This window comes from Lissotriton vulgaris, chromosome 4_2, assembly GCF_964263255.1.
Source record: "Lissotriton vulgaris chromosome 4_2, aLisVul1.2, whole genome shotgun sequence".
Taxonomy (NCBI): domain Eukaryota; kingdom Metazoa; phylum Chordata; class Amphibia; order Caudata; family Salamandridae; genus Lissotriton; species Lissotriton vulgaris.
In genome coordinates, this window is record NC_141692.1 from 2,056,401 (window position 1) to 2,081,166 (window position 24,766).

Below are 24,766 nucleotides of genomic sequence, written 5' to 3' on the forward strand. Positions count from 1 at the left end.
TTTTTACATCGCAACATCCTTTATAAACATTCCATTACATTGCATGACACGACATCGCATTTAAAGAAACTACCTCTACAACGCATTCCATTACATCGCATACTAGCTTTACAAAGCATTACATTACAACGCATACCATTACAGTGCATTTATGGTAAGTATTGGATAGTATAGGGGTAAAAATTACTATTCTAACTCCAGTGAGTTCAACAGTAGGGAAAGTGTTGGATAGTGTAAGGGTAATATGCATTGTAATAGTATGCGTTGTAATGACTGCGTTGTAATGACATTCGTTGTAATGATATGCGTTGTAGTGACATGCGATATAATGGTTGCATTGTAATGGCATGCGATGTAAGGGATGTTGCAATGTAATGACTGCGTTGCAATGGTAGTGTGATGTAAAAGTTGAATTGTAAAGGTTGTTTCCCCTTCTCCAGCCTTGCCCTGCTGAAATCCTACTTTTTTCAGACATTTTTCATCAAAATGTTTCTAACTCCAAAAGTAAGCGCTGGCCGGGAGCAATACTCTTCTTGTATCCTAACCTTAACTTTTAATTTTGACCCAGTCTCACATGACCAGATGTCCACAGTGTAGGAGAGTAGGGTCTGCTTCCTATGGTCACCCCCGTTTTTTGCTGTGATTCTCTGTTTTTTCGACTTTAGTGTGGCTGTGGTCCTGGTAATCAGGCCCACGGCCTAGCTTTTCTCTCTCTAAATTGATACCATGTACTTTAGGTGCATACCTGATTGGATACTGGGTCACCCTTTTGAGCCCCTGTATACTGTACCCTAGGTACCCAGGGCATAAGTGCGCCCCAGGCCTACCAGGGGCTGCAGCATGTATTGTGCCACCCCTGGTTTGCCTTACAAACTGATACCACAGGTCTGTTCACACAGCCTGGGTAAGGTGGAATAATCACCCCCTTCTTAGATATAGTATCCCAATATCTATATACATATATAGACACATATACACCTATAACTCACTCCTATGGCAGACCTCGATAGTCCTGGAGATAGAGTGCTTGGTTTTATGTGAGAGGATGCCGTAGCATGAGCTGAGCCCTTCTGCAGCTTTCGGAACCATCTCCTTGTAGCTGTTCTATGATATAACCATACCATACACTCTTATGTGCATTATAATCCTCGTGGTTAATGCTAACTTTGGTTTGGCCTTATCAAAACATGTCGTATAAGGTGTCAAACACTTTGGAATACTGCCCTCCTGCTGCTGGACAAAACCCCGGAAGGGGAGGCTTGGACAATAGGTTTCCTGTTGCTGGCACCTCCCCAGACAGGCTTTTGTGTATTGGGGCAGGGTGGGTTGCATTCAGTGAATGCTTTCCAGACACTGCCTGGGCACACTAGGTGCTCCATTCATTTCCCAGTTCAAACCGGTTGCTGGGACACTCTGCCCCAGCTCTGGCATGAAACTGGACAAAGGTAAAGGGGTGTAACCACCCCATTCTCACGTCCACCCATAGAAGGGACCTTAAAGGTAGTCTGCCCCTAAACTTAGTATAAGTATAGGAACCCAGTCCCTAGTACTTTAGATTACCCTGGATGAAACGTTGAAACATAAATCCTGGACCTTCGACATTCCATTTCGAATGGAATATGGAAGACATCTCCCTTGTGGTCAAGGAGTGAACAGCCTATTCAAACAAGCACCAACACCAACTGAGGTCATGATCCTGAAGAATCTGCGACACAGGACACAAACTTCCAGACATCCCTGAACCCGAACTTTGCTCACAGCAAATCTGAGACCCATGGCGGGCACGAGAGACGTGGGACCAGAACTCCTGGACATCCTGCATTTTGCAAGCTGCACCTACTTGATGAGGTATCTTGAAATTGTGCATTGGGGTGCTCGAAGCCCTAGACCCAAGCACCATTTGCAGTGATGCTCAGAGGCCCCCAATCCACAAGTGTCCCTTGGGCCCCACTTTTGCATTTCAGCTTGACACATCTTTGCGGTTCCTAGTCCATTGGCTAGTGAGTCCCCTGAAGACTTTCTTTTGAATCTAACTTGCTTTCCTGGTTGCACTAGGATTGCTCCAGTTTCCCTACAAAGGAAAAGAGCCACAGACCTTGCTGGTCTGCACCGAAGCCAATCTTGACATCCTGCATGGGTTGCATTTGCCAAGGCTTTTTGGGTCTAATTTGGATACCGACACTGCAGTCAACTAGATCCTTTGTGGGCAGCTCGAATCCAGCTCCTGGTTGTCGCCAATGCCTCCTGGACCTTGTGGCTGAAGAGACAAACTTCACCTTTGCACCTGAAATCACCCGACATTGGCTGGCAGCTTTCCATCGCTATCCTGGTCACTACCAAGTGACCCAGACTCAGTCCCTTCTGCTTTCAGGTTCTTCAGATCTTGGAGCCTCCCTTGGATCCACCCAGACACTTTTCCTCAGGTCGCCTGCAGCACTTCTTTGCAGCTCTCCATTGAAATCGACAACGAAACCCAACACCAAAAGACACCTCTGAACCCGGCTTCCTTGGGTGAGGTAACAAGAGTACCCTGGTAGTCTCAAGAGTATTGGCCCTCCTAGTGTCTCAGTCCAAAAGGGTTCTATTATAGTCCATTCGGAAGTATCCTTACATTGTAAAATTGTAACTTGTTTGTTTCCCATAGAAAGTCAATGGTAAACCCGCGGTTGTGTTTAGACACTCCATGCGTCTCCCGTGGGCCTCCTACTTCCTAACCTTTGGTTGTTTAGAGTAGCCCTAGCGATTCCACAGGCCCTAGGCCTGCATTCTAATTCTCTCATGTTTCTTTTACCACTTTCTTAGTATATGTTTTTTTTAGGCCCCTAGGGTAAAATGTATACTGTGCAACTTATCAAATGCTAATTAAATAACTTGTATTTTACTTTGACCTCGGACCTCATAAAGAGTGCAGAGGGGTTGTGTTTAGAATAAATACATATATATTTGATATATACCTTGAGTGGCGTAATTTCATTTGGTATTCAAGAGATTATAATTGGTAAAACAACTTGCTTAACTTGCCTACTGAAGTCTTAGCCTGATCACCGCTGACCATTGCTACCCCTAGGATAGCTTTCTATAAGGTTGATTTTACAACCATCATCAATAAGGGTTGATTAGACTGGTGGAAGGTGCCCATTAGAACTAGTGGACATCATATGCCAGGCTAACTTCTTACACACGGTTAGCACTTTTTAAATTGTAATCGCTATTTTAAATATTAAACTTTTTTAATTCATTACTCCGGTTCTACTGAATGGATTTTTGTAAGTTTGGTGTCTAATAATTGATCAAAATTCTCTAAATTGGTTTGGGATTTTTTTGTGTTATATTTTTACTTTAGTTCTGTTTGTGTGCAGCATACATACTTTACACATTGCCTCTAAGCAGCCTGACTGCTTTTGTGCCGAGTTACCCACGGTTAAGCAAAGGTTAATTTAGTGGCTTTTTGTGGTTCACCCTGCAATGAATTGTTGTTGTTGCTTGACCAGGGCTCACATTTCAAAGGTGAAGCAATGTCAGGGAAGGTAACCCAGCCACGCTAATACTTGAGCTTCAGGTAGGAAAAGTATAACGCCCTAGGATGCCCTTTTCCTGTATATTAAGCAATAAATCAACCTCACTTTTGAATTGGATTTTTAAAAAATATTTTTTAAATGATAGATATTTTCACATCAAAGTTACTAAAATAGCAAGTTGGATGTGCCACAGCACTTGAAGAGTGAAAATAACTTTTGGAGACACGTCACTACAGGAGCATTCCAATCTTAAATGTTTAAAGGTTTCATTTCTAAATATTAGAGGCCCTACCTTGTGGGCTGTAAGGCCATGTGTGGATGACTCACTTAATCTATAAAAGGTTTCCGTACAATATTATTTTGACAGGTAAGACTGCAGGTTTAGACTCTGCAGCAATCCATCTACACACAAAGTACCCAATGGATCTATTAAATATACTATAATTTCCAGGTGACATTTCAATTTCCTGCCATTGGTATAGTTGCTTCACTATACACTATGCTGATACTGTAAAGTTTAATCTGCCTTTGAGAATACCCTTTCCCCAATTTAACATTGATCATGTTTTGTCAGTTTCACATAATGTGTATTTGTAAGCCCATGTTCACAGCAGAACATGGGCTTCTATGGGAATTCACAAGGGCATATTATGAAGCCCATTATCACCGCTTTAGCGGCAGTTTCCTGTCACTAAAGCAGCTATAATGTTAACGCAGTTTTTTGATAATATGCCCCATTGTTATTGTCATTTGTGAATGAACTGTGTGCATGAGATTTAAAGCAATATCTGCTGGGTCCTGAAGCTTGCGTGATCATTTGCACGTCTAGCTGTTTCCACAGCCATCTTTTGTGCACCTAGTGACATTATTTACAAATCATGACAAACACTTTCCACTGTCTGGCATCGGATGAGCCATGTGCACAGTGCTCAAGTGTGCTCCTTTTACATGGTGAGGTATTGGCTCTGTGCTTTGAAGCTGATATGTAACCATCTTCCATGCATCAGTCCTTATTGCAGTGAGCATTCTGATGCAATCATTTCTACTGTCTCACTTCTTATCGCAACATTGAAGCTATTATTCTTACCGCACCTATGGCCATTTCTCCTCCTTTTCTTGATTTTCTTTGTTTTACTTTTCCTTCTCTGTATTTCTCTGCTTCCTGTGAAATTGATGTTAGAAAAGTCACATTCGATTCAAATCATGGATGGATGTACCAGCACACTTCTGTACATATATCTAATAGAAATAATTCTTTCTTAGCATATATAACCCATCACCCAAACAACTTTCTGATTAAAACAGCAATCCAGGGCAACAGATGCACAGCAAACAATCTGAAAATTATTAGATGTAGATCTATGAAAGGAGCTCAACTTTATCAAAGTGAGACAATGAGAACAAAATATATCAATATCCACCGGTCCCACCTGCTGAGGGTCACTCCAGACCTCCCTCCTGTTGTATCAATATCCACCAGGCCCTGCAGATGCGGGTCACTCCAGTCCTCCCTCCAGTTATATCAATATCCACCGGGCCCTCCTGCTGCGGATCACTCCATCCCTCCCTCCAGTTATATCAATATCACCGGGCCCTCCTGCTGCGGGTCACTCCAGACCTCCCTCCTGTTGTATCAATATCCACCAGGCCCTACAGCTGTGGGTCACTCCAGCCTTCCAGTTATATCAATATCCACCGGGACCTCCTGCTGCAGGTCAATCCAGCCCTCCAGTTATATCAATATCCACCGGTCCCTCCTGCTGAGGGTCACTCCAGCCCTCCAGTTATATCAATATCCACCGGGACCTCCTGCTGCAGGTCAATCCAGCCCTCCAGTTATATCAATATCCACCGGGACCTCCTGCTGCAGGTCAATCCAGCCCTCCAGTTATATCAATATCCACCGGTCCCTCCTGCTGAGGGTCACTCCAGCCCTCCAGTTATATCAAAATCCACTGGGCCCTCCTGCTGCTAGTCACTCCAGCCCTCCCTCCAGTTATATCAATATCACCGGGCCCTCCTGCTGCGGGTCACTCCAGCCATCCAGTTATATCAATATTCACCGGGCCCTTCTGCTGCGGGTCACTCCAGCCCTCCCTCCAGTTATATCAATATCACCGGGCCCTCCTGCTGCGGGTCATGCCAGCCCTCCCTCCAGTTATATCAATATCCACCGGGCCCTCCTGCTGCGGGTCATGCCAGCCCTCCCTCCAGTTATATCAATATCCACCGGGCCCTCCTGCTGCGGGTCATGCCAGCCCTCCTTCCAGTTATATCAATATCCACTGGGCCCTCCTGCTGTGGGTCACTCCAGCCCTCCAGTTATATCAATATCCACTGGGCTCTCCTGCTGAGGGTCGCTCCAGCCCTCCAGTTATATCAATATCCACCGGTCCCTCCTGCTGCAGGTCAATCCAGCCCTCCAGTTATATCAATATCCACCGGGCCCTCCTGCCGTGGGTCACTCCAGCCCTCCAGTTATATAAATATCCACTGGGCCCTCCTGCTGCAGGTCACTCCAGCCCTCCAGTTATATCAGTATCCACCAGTCCCTCCTGCTGCAGGTCACTCCAGCCCTCCCTCCAGTTATATCACTATCCAAAGGGCCCTCCTGCTGTGGGTCGCTCCAGCCCTCCAGATATATCAATATCCACCGGGCCCTCCTGCTGCAGGTCAATCCAGCCCTCCAGTTATATCCATATCCACCGGGCCCTCCTGCTGAGGGTCACTCCAGCCCTCCCTCCAGTTATATCAATATCCACCGGGCCCTCCTGCTGAGGGTCACTCCAGCCCTCCCTCCAGTTATATCAATATCCACCGGGCCCTCCTGCTGCAGGTCAATCCAGCCCTCCAGATATATCAATATCCACCGGGCCCTCCTGCTGCAGGTCAATCCAGCCCTCCAGTTATATCCATATCCACCGGGCCCTCCTGCTGCAGGTCACTCCAGCCCTCCAGTTATATCCATATCCACCGGGCCCTCCTGCTGCAGGTCAATCCAGCCCTCCAGTTATATCCATATCCACCGGGCCCTCCTGCTGAGGGTCACTCCAGCCCTCCAGCTACATCCATATCCAACGGGCCCTACAGCTGCGGGTCACGCCAGCCCTCCCTCCAGTTATATCAATATCCACCGGGCCCTCCTGCTGCAGGTCACTCCAGCCCTCAAGTTATATCAGTATCCACCAGTCCCTCCTGCTGCAGGTCACTCCAGCCCTCCCTCCAGTTATATCAATATCCACCGGGCCCTCCTGCTGTGGGTCGCTCCAGCCCTCCAGTTATATCAATATCTACTGGGCCCTCCTGCTGCAGGTCAATCCAGCCCTCCAGTTATATCAATATCCACTGGGCTCTCCTGCTGAGGGTCGCTCCAGCCCTCCAGTTATATCAATATCCACCGGTCCCTCCTGCTGCAGGTCAATCCAGCCCTCCAGTTATATCAATATCCACCGGGCCCTCCTGCCGTGGGTCGCTCCAGCCCTCCAGTTATATAAATATCCACTGGGCCCTCCTGCTGCAGGTCACTCCAGCCCTCCAGTTATATCAGTATCCACCAGTCCCTCCTGCTGCAGGTCACTCCAGCCCTCCCTCCAGTTATATCACTATCCAAAGGGCCCTCCTGCTGTGGGTCGCTCCAGCCCTCCAGATATATCAATATCCACCGGGCCCTCCTGCTGCAGGTCAATCCAGCCCTCCAGTTATATCCATATCCACCGGGCCCTCCTGCTGAGGGTCACTCCAGCCCTCCCTCCAGTTATATCAATATCCACCGGGCCCTCCTGCTGAGGGTCACTCCAGCCCTCCCTCCAGTTATATCAATATCCACCGGGCCCTCCTGCTGCAGGTCAATCCAGCCCTCCAGATATATCAATATCCACCGGGCCCTCCTGCTGCAGGTCAATCCAGCCCTCCAGTTATATCCATATCCACCGGGCCCTCCTGCTGCAGGTCACTCCAGCCCTCCAGTTATATCCATATCCACCGGGCCCTCCTGCTGCAGGTCAATCCAGCCCTCCAGTTATATCCATATCCACCGGGCCCTCCTGCTGAGGGTCACTCCAGCCCTCCAGTTATATCAATATCCACTGGGTCCTCCTGCTGCGGGTCACTCCAGTCCTCCCTCCAGTTATATCAATATCCACCGGGCCCTCCTGCTGCGGGTCATTCCAGCCATCCAGTTATATCAATATCCACCGGGCCCTCCTGCTGCAGGTCACTCCAGCCCTCCAGCTACATCCATATCCAACGGTCCATCCTGCTGAGGGTCGCTCCAGCCCTCCAGTTATATCAATATCCACTGGGCCCTCCTGCTACAGGTCACTCCAGCCCTCCAGTTATATCAGTATCCACCAGTCCCTCCTGCTGCAGGTCACTCCAGCCCTCCCTCCAGTTATATCACTATCTACCGGGCCCTCCTGCTGTGGGTCGCTCCAGCCCTCCAGTTATATCAATATCCACCGGTCCCTCCTGCTGCGGGTCACTCCAGCCCTCCCTCCAGGTATATCAATATCCACTGGGCCCTCCTGCTGCGGGTCACGCCAGCCCTCCCTCTAGTTATATCAATCTCCATCTTGCCCTCCTGCTGAGGGTCACTCCAGCCCTCCAGTTATATCAATATCCACCGGGCCCTCCTGCTGCAGGTCAATCCAGCCCTCCAGTTATATCAATATCCACCGGGCCCTACAGCTGCGGTTCACACCAGCCCTCCCTCCAGTTATATCAATATCCACCGGGCCCTCCTGCAGCAGGTCACTCCAGCCCTCCAGTTATATCAGTATCCACCAGTCCCTCCTGCTGCAGGTCACTCCAGCCCTCCCTCCAGTTATATAAATATCCACCGGGCCCTCCTGCTGTGGGTCGCTCCAGCCCTCCAGTTATATCCACATCCACCGGGCCCTCCTGCTGAGGGTCACTCCAGCCCTCCAGCTACATCCATATCCAACGGTCCCTCCTGCTGAGTGTCACGCCAGCCCTCCAGTTATATCAATATCCACTGGGCCCTCCTGCTGCAGGTCAATCCAGCCCTCCAGTTATATCAATATCCACCAGTCCCTCCTGCTGAGGGTCACTCCAGCCCTCCAGTTAAAATCTTATCCACTGGCCCTCCTGCCGCGGGTCACTCCAGCCCTCCCTCCTGTTGTATCAATATCCAGCAGGCCCTGCAGCTGCGGGTCACTCCAGCCCTCCCTCCAGTTATATCAATATCACCGGGCCCTCCTGCTGCGGGTCATGCCAGCCCTCCCTCCAGTTATATCACTATCCACCGGGCCCTCCTGCTGCGGGTCACTCCAGCCCTCCAGTTATATCAATATTCACCGGGCCCGCCTGCTGCGGGTCACTCCAGCCCTCCCTCCAGTTATATCAATATCCACCAGTCCCTCCTGCTGCAGGTCACTCCAGCCCTCCCTCCAGTTATATCAATATCACCGGGCCCTCCTGCTGCGGGTCACGCCAGCCCTCCCTCCAGTTATATCAATATCACCGGGCCCTCCTGCTGCGGGTCATGCCAGCCCTCCCTCCAGTTATATCAATATCCACTGGGCCCTCCTGCTGCGGGTCGCTCCAGCCCTCCAGTTATATAAAAATCCACCGGGCCCTCCTGCTGCATGTCGCTCCAGCCCTCCAGTTATATCAATATCCACTGGGCCCTCCTGCTGCAGGTCAATCCAGCCCTCCAGTTATATTAATATCCACCGGTCCCTCCTGCTGGGGGTCACTCCAGCCCTCCCGCCAGTTATATCAATATCCACCGGGCCCTCCTGCTGTGGGTCGCTCCAGCCCTCCAGTTATATAAAAATCCACCGGGCCCTCCTGCTGCATGTCACTCCAGCCCTCCAGTTATATCCATATCCACCGGGCTCCCCTGCTGCAGGTCACTCCAGCCCTCCAGTTATATAAAAATCCACCGGGCCCTCCTGCTGCATGTCACTCCAGCCCTCCAGTTATATCCATATCCACCGGGCCCTACTGCTGAGGGTCACTCCAGCCCTCCCTCCAGTTATATCAATATTCACCGGGCCCTCCTGCTGCGGGTCACTCCAGCCCTCCCTCCAGTTATATCAATATCCACTGGGCCCTCCTGCTGAGTGTCACTCCAGCCCTCCCTCCCGTTATATCAATATCCACCCGGCCCTCATTCTGCAGGCCACTCCAGCCCTCCCTCCAGTTATATAGAAATCCACCGGGCTCTCCTACTGTGGGTCACTCCAGCCCTCCAGTTATATCAATATCCACCGGGCTCTCCTGCTGAGGGTCGCTCCAGCCCTCCAGTTATATCAATATCCACCGGGCTCTCCTGCTGAGGGTCGCTCCAGCCCTCCAGTTATATCAATATCCACCGGGCTCTCCTGCTGAGGGTCGCTCCAGCCCTCCAGTTATATCAATATCCACCGGGCTCTCCTGCTGAGGGTCGCTCCAGCCCTCCAGTTATATCAATATCCACCGGGCTCTCCTGCTGAGGGTCGCTCCAGCCCTCCAGTTATATCAATATCCACCGGGCTCTCCTGCTGAGGGTCGCTCCAGCCCTCCAGTTATATCAATATCCACCGGGCTCTCCTGCTGAGGGTCGCTCCAGCCCTCCCTCCAGTTATATCAATATCCACTGGGCCCTCCTGCTGAGTGTCACTCCAGCCCTCCCTCCCGTTATATCAATATCCACCCGGCCCTCATTCTGCAGGTCACTCCAGCCCTCCCTCCAGTTATATAGAAATCCACCGGGCTCTCCTACTGTGGGTCACTCCAGCCCTCCAGTTATATCAATATCCACCGGGCTCTCCTGCTGAGGGGCGCTCCAGCCCTCCAGTTATATCAATATCCACCGGGACCTCCTGCTGCAGGTCAATCCAGCCCTCCAGTTATATCAATATCCACCGGTCCCTCCTGCTGCTAGTCACTCCAGCCCTCCAGTTATATCAATATCCACCGGTCCCTCCTGCTGCATGTCACTCCAGCCCTCCAGTTATATCCATATCCACCGGGCCCTACTGCTGAGGGTCACTCCAGCCCTCCCTCCAGTTATATCAATATTCACCGGGCCCTCCTGCTGCGGGTCACTCCAGCCCTCCCTCCAGTTATATCAATATCCACTGGGCCCTCCTGCTGAGTGTCACTCCAGCCCTCCCTCCCGTTATATCAATATCCACCCGGCCCTCATTCTGCAGGTCACTCCAGCCCTCCCTCCAGTTATATAGAAATCCACCGGGCTCTCCTACTGTGGGTCACTCCAGCCCTCCAGTTATATCAATATCCACCGGGCTCTCCTGCTGAGGGTCGCTCCAGCCCTCCAGTTATATCAATATCCACCGGGCTCTCCTGCTGAGGGTCGCTCCAGCCCTCCAGTTATATCAATATCCACCGGGCTCTCCTGCTGAGGGTCGCTCCAGCCCTCCAGTTATATCAATATCCACCGGGCTCTCCTGCTGAGGGTCGCTCCAGCCCTCCAGTTATATCAATATCCACCGGGCTCTCCTGCTGAGGGTCGCTCCAGCCCTCCAGTTATATCAATATCCACCGGGCCCTCCTGCTGCGGGTCACTCCAGCCCTCCCTCCAGTTATATCAATATCCACTGGGACCTCCTGCTGCGGGTCACTCCAGCCCTCCCTCCAGTTATATCAATATCCACTGGGCCCTCCTGCTGAGTGTCACTCCAGCCCTCCCTCCCGTTATATTAATATCCACCCGGCCCTCATTCTGCAGGTCACTCCAGCCCTCCCTCCAGTTATATAGAAATCCACCGGGCTCTCCTACTGTGGGTCACTCCAGCCCTCCAGTTATATCAATATCCACTGGTCCCTCCTGCTGCTAGTCACTCCAGCCCTCCAGTTATATCAATATCCACCGAGACCTCCTGCTGCAGGTCAATCCAGCCCTCCAGTTATATCAATATCCACCGGGCTCTCCTGCTGAGGGTCGCTCCAGCTCTCCAGTTATATCAATATCCACCGGTCCCTCCTGCTGCAGGTCAATCCAGCCCTCCAGTTATATCAATATCCACCGGGCTCTCCTGCTGAGGGTCACTCCAGCCCTCCAGTTATATCAATATCCACCGGTCCCTCCTGCTGCAGGTCAATCCAGCCTTCCAGTTATATCAATATCCACCGGTCCCTCCTGCTGCAGGTCAATCCAGCCCTCCAGTTATATCAATATCCACCGGGCTCTCCTGCTGAGGGTCGCTCCAGCCCTCCAGTTATATCAATATCCACCGGGCTCTCCTGCTGAGGGTCGCTCCAGCCCTCCAGTTATATCAATATCCACCGGGCTCTCCTGCTGAGGGTCACTCCAGCCCTCCAGTTATATCAATATCTACTGGGCCCTCCTGCTGAGGGTCGCTCCAGCCCTCCAGTTATATCAATATCTACTGGGCCCTCCTGCTGCAGGTCAATCCAGCCCTCCAGTTATATCAATATCACCGGGCCCTACAGCTGTGGGTCACTCCAGCCCTCCAGTTATATCAATATCCACCGGTCCCTCCTGCTGCAGGTCAATCCAGCCCTCCAGTTATTTCAATATCCACCGGGCTCTCCTGCTGAGGGTCGCTCCAGCCCTCCAGTTATATCAATATCCACCGGGCTCTCCTGCTGAGGGTCGCTCCAGCCCTCCAGTTATATCAATATCCACCGGGCTCTCCTGCTGAGGGTCGCTCCAGCCCTCCAGTTATATCAATATCCACCGGGCCCTCCTGCTGTGGGTCACTCCAGCCCTCCCTCCAGTTATATCAATATCCACTGGGCCCTCCTGCTGCGGGTCACTCCAGCCCTCCCTCCAGTTATATCAATATCCACTGGGCCCTCCTGCTGAGTGTCACTCCAGCCCTCCCTCCCGTTATATCAATATCCACCCGGCCCTCATTCTGCAGGTCACTCCAGCCCTCCCTCCAGTTATATAGAAATCCACCGGGCTCTCCTACTGTGGGTCACTCCAGCCCTCCAGTTATATCAATATCCACCGGTCCCTCCTGCTGCTAGTCACTCCAGCCCTCCAGTTATATCAATATCCACCGGGACCTCCTGCTGCAGGTCAATCCAGCCCTCCAGTTATATCAATATCCACCGGGCTCTCCTGCTGAGGGTCGCTCCAGCCCTCCAGTTATATCAATATCCACCGGTCCCTCCTGCTGCAGGTCAATCCAGCCCTCCAGTTATATCAATATCCACCGGGCTCTCCTGCTGAGGGTCACTCCAGCCCTCCAGTTATATCAATATCCACCGGTCCCTCCTGCTGCAGGTCAATCCAGCCCTCCAGTTATATCAATATCCACCGGTCCCTCCTGCTGCAGGTCAATCCAGCCCTCCAGTTATATCAATATCCACCGGGCTCTCCTGCTGAGGGTCGCTCCAGCCCTCCAGTTATATCAATATCCACCGGGCTCTCCTGCTGAGGGTCGCTCCAGCCCTCCAGTTATATCAATATCCACCGGCTCTCCTGCTGAGGGTCACTCCAGCCCTCCAGTTATATCAATATCTACTGGGCCCTCCTGCTGCAGGTCAATCCAGCCCTCCAGTTATATCAATATCCACCGGGCTCTCCTGCTGAGGGTCGCTCCAGCCCTCCAGTTATATCAATATCTACTGGGCCCTCCTGCTGCAGGTCAATCCAGCCCTCCAGTTATATCAATATCACCGGGCCCTACAGCTGTGGGTCACTCCAGCCCTCCAGTTATATCAATATCCACCGGGCTCTCCTGCTGAGGGTCACTCCAGCCCTCCAGTTATATCAATATCCACCGGGCTCTCCTGCTGAGGGTCACTCCAGCCCTCCAGTTATATCAATATCCACCAGTCCCTCCTGCTGCAGGTCAATCCAGCCCTCCAGTTATATCAATATCCACTGGGCCCTCCTGCCATTCTGTTCCAACCTTCCTTTCATATCCATATTTATGGTTCACTTATCTCTCACTCAATTATTATCTTCCTCCTAGTATCCCTGCCAGAATAATTGTTGCCCCTTTTTTTCCTCTGCCTGTGCACTCTCATCACTTGACCCTCACATATTTCCCTCCACCCTCACTTTTTAATCTCCCTATTAACTTTTGTTTTATTACATTTTTCTCATTTTTCTATCTTTTCTTCTTTTCTACCTCATCCTTTCCTGCTTCTTTTTTCTCCTCCTTTCTCTCTCTTTCATAGCAACTTCTCTTTTTTCTCTGTGCGCTCTCCATTTCCTTTCTCTTTCTGCTTATCCACTTTATCCTTACTCATTTTCTCTTTCCTCTCCACATGTCTTTCCTTTGCCAGCTCCTCACTTTCGTCCTTTTTATTTTTTCCTTTCCTTTTTCATTTTCTCCACAAACCTCTTCTCTCTCCAATCTCTCTTCTTTCTATGTTCTTTATTTTTTCTCTCTTTCACAACACAAATTTGCTCTGCCATTTTGATTATCCGACACATCCCCTTCTGAATGAATGAAATAGAATGGGTTTATTAAATAACGTTTAGGCCCCACTGATAAAAGAAGAAATATCAGACTGGAAGTGAGATTAATGGGTAAACAATGAATTCAAATATGGGGTGGCCTAGTGTTCTCAGCTTTTGGTGGTCCATCAGTAAGTAGTGTAGCTAGTCAGGGATTTTCTTTTTATTCTGGCACCTGTAGTCACTGTACCATAGTAATTCCCGTTCGTCGAGGTTCTTGTGCTGATTTTGGCCTTGGCCTGTGCTATATAGTCCGTGGGCACTGTTTCTCTCTGCTGCTTGAATAGTAGCAACATGAGTTTCTCAACTTGAGTAGCAGCGACCTGCTGTGACTCCCGGCATTGAGACATCTCGCCAGGAGATGGTCTAGCGCTCTTTTTTTCACGCTTGCGCTTGTCAACTTTATCTTAGTGGACCAAGTGTGAGAAAAACTCCTCCATGTGGCAGCGTTTTTTCCAAACCTCAAGGACCTCAAGGACCTCAAGAACTTCCGGCCCATCTCCCTGCTCCCGTTCCCGGCGAGCGTGACAGAGAAGATTGTCAACAAACAGCTAACCCGCTTCCTTGAGGACAACAGCGTCCTGGACCCTTCTCAGCCAGTTTTCGCAGCAACCACAGCACCGAGACCGCCCTCATCTCCGCCACCGACGACATCAGGATCCTGATGGACAAGGGAGAAACAGCCGCCCTCATCCTCCTGGACCTATCAGCAGCCTTCGACACGGTCTGCCACCGCACCTTAGCAGCACGCCTCCATGACGCCGGAATCCAAGAGAAGGCCCTGGCCTGGACCACATCCTTCCTCTCAGGCAGAACCCAGAGCGTCCGCCTCCAACCCTTCCCCTCAAAAACCACCAAGATCATCTGCTGAGTCCCTCAGGGATCCTCCCTCAGCCCGACACTGTTCAATATCTACATGGCACCGCTCGCCCACGTCGCACGACAACATAGTTTCAACATCATCTCCTACGCTGACGACACTGAGATGATCATCTCCCTCACCGAAGGCCCCAACACCGCCAAAGCCAATCTCCACAGAGGAATGAAGGACGTCGCCGACTGGACAAAGGACAGCAGACTGAAGCTGAAATCATACAAGACGGAGGTACTCATCCTCGGACCCACCCCATCAGCCTGGGACGACTCCTGGTGGCCCACATCGCTAGGCACTGCCCCGGAACCCACCCGCCACGCACGCAACCTGGGGGTCATCCTCGACTCCGCCCTCTCCATGACCAAGCAAGTCAACGCCATCTCCGCGTCCTGCTTCAACACCCTCCGAATGCTCCGCAGGATCTTCGAATGGATCCCCCCCGACACAAGAAAAACCGTCACCCAGGCCCTCGTCACCAGCAGACTCGACTACGGGAACGCCCTCTACTCAGGAACCACAACAAAGCTCCTGAGATGACTACAACGAATCCAGAACACCTCGGCACAACTGATTCTCGATGTCCCCTGACGCAGCCACATCACACCCCATCTGAGAGGACTACACTGGCTCAGCGTGAACAAGAGGATCACCTTCAAACTCCTCATCTACGCACACAAAGCGCTACACAACACCGGACCTACATACCTCAACAACCGACTCAGCTTCCTCACCCCCACCCGCAGCCTCCGCTCTGCCAGCCTTGCCCTCCCCTCAGTTCCTCATATCGGGAAAACCACCGCTGGCGGCAGATCCTTCTCCGACGCCAAGACTTGGAACGCTCTCCCTACCAGCCTACGACATACCCAAGACCTACTGGCCTTCAGAAGACTCCGCAAGACCTGGCTCTTCGATCAGTAGCAGCCCCACCCCCAGCGCCTTGAGACACTCACAGGTATGTGGCGCGCTTTAGAAATGCTCGCAGCTGTTTGTTGAACTCGTGTACTTGCTTCGGAAATCCTGCCTGTTTGCCTGCAGAAGCGGTGGAGTGGAGTAAGCGACCCTTTACCTTCAGCAAGGAGAGTGTGAGGCGTCTTTAACAGGGGCCGGGACTGCGAGACCCAGGGTTCCGCGCAGGATCAACGCAGCGCACCTGGAGTCTCTTCCAGCCCCTACCCCTCCTATAAAAACGTGCCTCTGACGCATAGCGGGACGCGTGTGCGGGACGCCGGACGAAGCCCGGACAAAGGGCGGACAGTCTTAGACAGGCTGAGACTGGACTGGGCACGTCACTCTGCCTCTATTGAACCTGATTTGTACCATACAGTAAGACTATTAATCTCTGAAATACTCGTTCACCCTTTGCTAACTTTGCACCGTATTACCGTGATTTAGCTTGTTTTGGTAATTGGCCAAATTTTAGGACTTAACATCAACCCCATTTTAAAATGCCAAAGAAGAATGTTGTGGTGGGGGGTAATTCCATTGAAAACTATATGGTACAAGTAGTGTCAAAGATCAATAACGATAGGAGACAATCTTTAGGTCTTAGTCACTCCCCAAATTTATCCTCCTTAAGCCCATCACCAGACTCACCATGGTTAGATATTCCATCTCAGGCTGAGGGAAGTGTAATTTTAGACTCTGAGACACTTGAAAATGGTCCATCAAACATGAGTATCAATATAGCTCAGGATCAAGATATAGCTACGATCAATGTCTCAGACTCACAGATAGTAGATCCTGAAGAAAACCATACTGCACAAGACAGTGAGCAGACAACCATAGAAGCCGATCCCCCTGTTCAAGCCCCACCTCCTCGAGCGATTAGAAAGTGTAGAAAAACCCAACTACTTCGCGGTGGAGTTAGTACAGGGAGGAAGAGGGCTGCGTCACCTCTGAGAAGCAGGGAAAAAGGTAGGAGGAAATTAGAAGAGGACGAAAAATTAAATATGGATGAAGAGCTTATATCCAGGATAGCAGATTTAATTGACACCAAATTTAGAGCCCTAATTAAACCGGTAGTGGCCAAACTGGATAAGTTGTCCGCAGATGTGAAAAAGCTGGGAGGAGATCAAAAGAAGTTAATGGAAGAAGTGTCCAACATATCCGGTTCAGTTAAAAATCTGGCCATGCCTGTAAAAGAGGTACTTGGCCTCCAGCCAGATACAGGCACAATTCCTAACACCACAAGGGTAAATCTCTCAGATCAGACGCCAAATACTGCATCCAACAAGTCACCGACAAGGGACATCCTCCCTCCACAACCGCCAGAAATAACCCTTCCAAGAGTAGATGAAGATATACTACACTTCATTGAGGATGCAGCTCCTTTAGTGCTGGTTTTAGCAAATGCTCCCCCTTTAACACCGGACCAAACTGAATCATCCACGGCGCTAACAAGTAAAGCCCTGCACTGGCTATCGGGCAATATGCGGTTGGCCCCCTGGGGGAAGCAACAGCTAGCTAGAGATATTAAATCAGCCAGAAGGGCCACTTGGATAGGCCAAAACCACAAAAAATTTAAAGGCGACTGCATAATTATAAACTTTGCAAACTCTGCAGTCTTACCAAATATCCTTCCAAACATTCTACCACCACAACGAAGGAGTGGTACTATCATCCCTCTCACTTTGGAATTTTTTGGTAAAAAACAAAGGAGTATGTCATACCCTAAGCCTAATCATACCTACACTAGACCAATATGGCCAGAAAAAACAAATGGTTGGGGTTTTGACGTACCAGTAAATAACTGGGGTTATAGGAGGGACGGATATGACCAACCACCACGACCATATCATACAGATCCCCACTACTTTAATATCCCCACTTCCAACAGGTATGATATTTTTTCTGCAGAGGGTGGGCTGGATGGGGTAGAATGACTACCAGAAGACGTAGGCATAGTGAATGTGAATACGTGTAATACTGTAATCCCTGCTACTAACCCCCCTGCAATAGAGAATTTGAACAGATCACAATGTGGACGTCAAAAATGTGTGGAGGGACTTTCATTGTTATCATGGAATATAGCCGGACTTTCTGATAAAATGCAAGATAACGACTGGCTGCACTATGTTAAAAAATATCCCATAATATGTCTTCAAGAAACCTGGGTAGTAGGGAAAAACCTGTACATTGAGGGATTTCAGAGTTTCATAATCCCGGCAATACCATCTGCAAGTGGAAGAGCTAAAGGGGGTTTGGCCATCTTTGTCAGTTTGTCGCTTATATGTCACAAAATTGAACATAAATCTGGTAACAATAACATACAGGTTTTGGAATTCAGAAGGGGTAAAACTAATTTTGCACTGTTTAATTTCTATAATTCTGTGAACCAGGTTGGAGAATGCAATATAGAAATCTTACGTGATTTGCTAGGGGCAATTGATAGTTCTCTGCCATGCTCTAAAATCCTAGTGGGTGATTTTAACACACATTTATGTGGGAACCCTAGTGTGGGACCTGTTGGACAATTGGGCTGTAACAGTATGGAAGGAATACACTTTGAACACTCGCGGAGGGGTACAGGGTTAAATGAGTTAATGAATGAAAACAATCTATTCACGGCAATGTCGACAGTACCTGATCATACTGTATTCCCAATCCCTACTTTCAAAGGCCATGCCACAGGTACATATATAGACCACATCCTCATCTCAGCTGACTTTGTTAACATCATCGAGGATTTTAGAATCCTCATGAGTACTTACAGCGACCACAACCCTTTATGCATTACTATGGGCATGAGTCTACTTGAAAAATACATTCCTCGTGAGGACCGTGGCCATTTAAAATGCATTAATGGGAAGCGTCGCTTAAAATGGGCAATGGTGGATTGCGATCAATTTTATACTTCTGTTAGTGCAGTTTGTAATCAAGAATTAATGATATGTACTTCCCCTGCATCAGCTCCGACGCAAATCTTGACATCCTTCAAGGAGATAGCTAACAAGGTGGAGGCTCTTCTAATGGTACCCAATAAGGGAAGGATAAATTCAAATTGCAATCCAAAATGGTTTGACAGTGATTGTTCAAAGGCCAGTCGCGAGCTCAAGAAAGCTTTAAAAACAAAACCGAGAGATCCATTGATCATCAGGGGTTTGCGGAACGATTATAAGAAATCACTGGCTACTCGCAAGCGAGCTGTTAAAAAAAGTGTATGGGAGTCACTCCTAGAGCCCGAGACTTTAAAAAATAGCTCGAAGTTTTGGGAGATAATCAACAAACCAATATTTGATTGTCCTACCATCCCAAACGTGGGCACAAACATATCAGAGGACGAATGGATAGACCACTTCAGTTCTATTTTTATAAATAATGAATCACAGGCAGAACACAATTTAGGTAAGGGTAGAGATATCTCTCTATGCTTCACAAATGAGGAAATAGTTAAAGGAATTAAAGGTCTGTAAAATAATAAGGCCCCGGGTCCCGATGGACTTCCGCCTGACCTCTTTAAGTCACGCGAAGCACTATGGGCGCCGGTACTCACAGCAGTACTTAATGCAGCTGTGTTATGTGGATGCCCAAAATCATGGGGGGTATCTACAATAGTCCCTATATTCAAGAAAGGAGACCGTAGCAGCCCGGCCTGCTACAGACCGATATCGCTAATAAATTCTGTGGCAAAAGTGATAGGAGGAGTCATTTTAAATAGATTGTCTAGTTGGTCAGAGGAAAATAATATAATATCTCCAATCCAGTATGGTTTTAGGCCTGGACATTCTACCATTTCCCAATGTCTGAATTTGTATCTTATAGCCGGGAAGTACACCAAGGCACGAAGAGGAACGATCCATATGGCGTTCATGGATCTCTCTTCGGCCTTCGATTGTGTGAACCGTGGGAAACTCTGGGGCGCCATGGAAAAAATGGGCGTGGACAAAAACCTAGTAAACTTACTAGAAGACATACATTCAGACACCAAAGCGAATGTCAGATATACCCAGGACCTAAAAGTGACCAAAGATTTTGGAGTGTTTCGGGGCGTCCGGCAAGGATGTATTCTGGCCCCGTTCCTCTTCAATCTATACATTAATGACCTGGAAGAGACCCTTTTAAGTACCAACACAGACTATCCATACATTGGTCGAAAAGGTCTGCCGGTTTTACTATATGCGGACGACGCAGTCCTTTTATCTAGAATGGCCAATGGACTCCAAATTTTACTAGATTCCTTTTACACTTTTATGAAGACCAGAGATTTAAGTATTAATAACACTAAATCCTACATAATGAAGGTTGGCCAAGGCTTTAAAAAACCAAATCACCTAAACGTAGCTGGAGTGGAAATACCTGTAACGCACACATTCTCCTATCTCGGGGTCCTCTTTGACAGTCAACTTAAATGGGGACCCGTGATTCAGAAAAAGAAGGGAGACGTTTCAAGGGTAAACGCGGCTATATTGGATTTCTCAAAAAAGTTGGGAAATAGCCCCGTTGCCGCGCTACTCCAACTATACAAGGCCAAAAGTGTAACCACAGCTTGTTACGGCAGTGAATTATGGGGATACGTTCCCTTGGACGTACTCCAGATAGTTGAAAATAATTTTTTAAAACAGATTTTAAGGGTCCCAAGGGGCACAGCAAATTTTTCTGTGCATGAAGAACTGGGGGTTCCGTATGTCAGTGATAAAGTTGCATTGAATCCCATGTTATGCTGGATGAATAGCTGGTTAAATGACAATATTCCCTTGACCAAGCTTATTCTAAGAGAAGCACTTACATGGGATAACAGGCTGGAGGTTCCCTGGCTTAAATATCTATCTAAATGTTTTACTGATTTAGGCCGACCTGAACTCTTTTTATGCCCGGAATCCATCACTAAAATGGATCTTACTACGGTCAAAAATGCTTTTATTGACTTGAGACAACAGGAAAGGGAATCATGTGAATTAAAAAAAGAAAGTGTACGCAATCACATACTAATTAAAAGCACTTTGCTTATGGAACCCTACCTGACATGGCAAATGTCAAGTTATGACCGATTCCTGTTAACAAGGTTCAGGTTCAACCTGTTTCATTTCTTGCTGGCGGTACCTAGGGGTTCTCATCGAGGTCAAGTGCTGCCAGCTTGCGGCTGCGACGATAAGTCTCCGCAAGATCTGGCACACTTTCTGTTTTTTTGCCCCTTTTATGCTGTACCAAGGAAGCTATGCTTGAAACCCTGTTTGAAAAAATTGAACTTTCAACAATTCCGTCCTGCACAACATTTTTTACAGCTGCTAAACTGTGATTGCACTTTATTTATATGTAGTTTTTTAAGAATGGCAATCAAATTTAGAAACAGTATGGAAGGATAATAATACTGATACTGTTATTTATAACTGTTGTCAAAGGAACATTATTTTTAAAAAAGGTCTTTAATATCTTGATATAGTGCTGTATTTTTAATTCTGTGATTTTGATCTGTAATTGATTACGCTTTTTTAAGATTATGTGTATGTCATGTTATTAATTGTAATGTAAATACTTTTATGGTTGTCAATTCGAACAACCGAATAAAGTTATTTGACTTGACAGTGATTGATTGATTGAAACTCTGTCTTCGAAGTGGAGTGTTGAGTGTGCAAAACTCGGTGAACTCCACCAACGTATCGGAGTTTACCACCCACCCCTACTTAACATATGCTCCTCCAGTAAAGCGTGACTGCTCTGCCAGGGCTGAACTAAGGATTTAATAGTGTGAATCCAAGGGCCATTCTTGGGGTATATTGGGAGTGTTGCGTGGTGACGCCTAGCCAGCATCACCACATAATCCTCCCACTTTCTCATACTTGCTTTAAACCAGTGCTTAATTTGAACCGGAGCTTTCCAGTGCTGAGCACTGGCACTTAATTGGTTTACGGTGTTTGGCACCACCACCTATTTGTCAACACCACACTTAGGGCACTCTGCCAAAAGGTTGCGCTCCTCGTGTAATTTAAAGATGAGCAGTATAGCAGTTGTTTAGGAAAATACCAATACCTGCCTCCTCAGCAATTCCTTTAGTATTGGGGACATGAAATAATTTAAATTGTTGCATTTACACGCAAGAGAAATGGTTAGAAGTTGTTTTGGCAGCAATGACAAGAGTGATGGGTGCTGCAAGCTGCGGTGACCTCCTGGTCAAAGCCCTGGCACTTAATATTTTACAAATTAAGCACTGCTTTAAACAGTGACTGTGCTGCACAGTACAATTCCATCGTCTGCTGTCCTGGACTCTGCAGAGACTGTCCCTTCCCAATCCTCTGCCGTGAATGTCCCTTCTTCCCCTCGCACTCTGTTCCCAACTTATATACTATTATCTGGACGTCGCTAAATCGCTCAGAATAAATGCCTTTTACGTGTTCTTATTCCTTGAATTATGATAGTAAATAAGAAATTAAATTATCAATTTCCATGATACTTGGATCGTAACTCAGTAACAATTAATGTCGAACAGAGAATGCAGCTCATATTAAATACTGTGAATACAATGAAACAGACTCATTATGTGGCTACAAAGACATGGGCAATAAACCATGATTAACATATGTTACATTAAAGAGGATACCGAGCGTACAAAACATATAATAGTCATAGCATCCATGTCTAAATACAAACAATAACTTCACAATGAAATAGTTTGGAGCAGTTTCGGCCCTTTAGTGGTGCGCAGGCGGGGCCCCTGGCCCCTGACCCCTGCGCATGCACAGCCACTACCACAAGGACCGAATGGACTGACTCCTGCCCTCAGACTCTGCTGCACACAGCCCTACTGCACCTTAGTGATGTACTTGAACTGTTACCACTGGCAAAACGAAGAGTACAGAACTCACAGGTAACGCTTACAGAGTTTGGAGAAGCCAGCAGACACATGTTAAGACTGCGTTTGGATGAGCCGCCCCAGAACACCTCCTTGCACACTCAGAAACACAAGGAGCAAGATGTTCACTTTAATGGTACTCACGAGCTCTGTGGTGTTAGTAGCCTGTCGCTTGCTTTGCTGCTCCTCACTCTGTCTGTGTGTCTGAGGTGTAAACACCACCGGTCTCCATGGCGTTTCTTGTTACAGGAGAGACAGAGCCCCACCCACATCACAGAATCTGGAGGCACCTCTTTCTTCCTGGTGGCAGTGCACATACCAGGAGTTTACCAGAATCTGGAGGCACCTCTCACTTCCTGGTGGCAGTGCACACACCAGGAGTTTACCAGAATCAGGAAGTACCTCTCTCTTCCTGATGGCAGTGCACATACCAGGAGTTTACCAGAATCTGGAGGCACCTCTCACTTCCTGGTGGCAGTGCACATACCAGGAGTTTACCAGAATCTGGAGGCACCTCTCACTTCCTGATGGCAGTGCACACACCAGTAGTTTACCAGAATCTGGAGGCACCTCTCACTTCCTGGTGGCAGTGCACACACCAGTAGTTTACCAGAATCTGGAGGCACCTCTCACTTCCTGGTGGCAGTGCACACACCAGGAGTTTACCAGAATCTGGAAGCACCTCTCACTTCCTAGTGGCAGTGCACACACCAGGAGTTTACCAGAATCTAGAAGCACCTCTCACTTCCTAGTGGCAGTGCACACACCAGTGTTTACCTGAATCTGAGGCACCTCTCACTTCCTGGTGGCAGTGCACATACCAGGGGATTACCAGAATCTGGAGGCACCTCTCTCTTCCTGATGGCAGTGCACATACCAGGAGTTTACCAGAATCTGGAGGCACCTCTCACTTCCTGGTGGCAGTGCACACACCAGGAGTTTACCAGAATCTGGAGGCACCTCTCACTTCCTAGTGGCAGTGCACACACCAGGAGTTTACCAGAATCTGGAGGCACCTCTCACTTCCTGGTGGCAGTGCACACACCAAGAGATTATCAGAATCTGAGGGAACCTCCCATTCCCTGATGACAGTGCACATACCAGGGGATTACCAGGATCTGGGGGCACCTCTCACTTCCTGATGGCAGTGCACATACCAGGGGATTACCAGAATCTGGAGGCACCTCTCTCTTCCTGATGGCAGTGCACATACCAGGAGTTTACCAGAATCTGGGGGCACCTCTCACTTCCTGATGGCAGTGCACATACCAGGGGATTACCAGAATCTGGCGGCACCTCTCTCTTCCTGATGGCAGTGCACATACCAGGAGTTTACCAGAATCTGGAGGCACCTCTCACTTCCTGATGGCAGTGCACATACCAGGAGTTTACCAGAATCTGGAGGCACCTCTCTCTTCCTGATGGCAGTGCACATACCAGGAGTTTACCAGAATCTGGAGGCACCTCTCACTTCCTAGTGGCAGTACACACACCAGGAGTTTACCAGAATCTGGAGGCACCTCTCTCTTCCTGATGGCAGTGCACATACCAGGAGTTTACCAGAATCGTGAGGCACCTCTCACTTCCTAGTGGCAGTACACACACCAGGAGTTTACCATAATCTGGAGGCACCTCTCACTTCCTAGTGGCAGTGCACACACCAGGAGTTTACCATAATCTGGAGGCACCTCTCACTTCCTGCTGGCAGTGCAAACACCAGGAGTTTACCATAATCTGAGGCACCTCTCACTTCCTAGTGGCAGTGCATCACCAGGAGTTTACCATAATCTGAGGCACCTCTCACTTCCTAGTGGCAGTGCACACACCAGGAGTTTACCATAATCTGGAGGCACCTCTCACTTCCTGGTGGCAGTGCACACACCAGGAGTTTACCAGAATCTGAGGCACCTCTCACTTCCTAGTGGCAGTACACACACCAGGAGTTTACCATAATCTGGAGGCACCTCTCACTTCCTAGTGGCAGTGCACACACCAGGAGTTTACCATAATCTGGAGGCACCTCTCACTTCCTGCTGGCAGTGCAAACACCAGGAGTTTACCATAATCTGAGGCACCTCTCACTTCCTAGTGGCAGTGCACACACCAGGAGTTTACCATAATCTGGAGGCACCTCTCACTTCCTAGTGGCAGTGCACACACCAGGAGTTTACCAGAATCTG

General features: G+C 48.9%; 1 protein-coding gene across 1 annotated transcript in view; it reads right to left on the minus strand.

The window, feature by feature from the left end:
• LOC147718088 (GTPase IMAP family member 2-like) overlaps positions 1-22,796 on the minus strand; it is a 70,129-nt gene extending 47,333 nt beyond the window's left edge. The window contains exons 1-2 of the mRNA XM_086919255.1: positions 22,731-22,796; positions 4,611-4,680 (exon numbers count right to left, since the gene is read on the minus strand). Of these exons, the coding sequence (XP_086775381.1) occupies positions 4,611-4,620 (10 nt within the window). The 5' untranslated portion in view covers positions 4,621-4,680; positions 22,731-22,796. The remainder of the gene's footprint in view (positions 1-4,610; positions 4,681-22,730) is intronic.
• Positions 22,797-24,766: the final 1,970 nt, after the last annotated feature.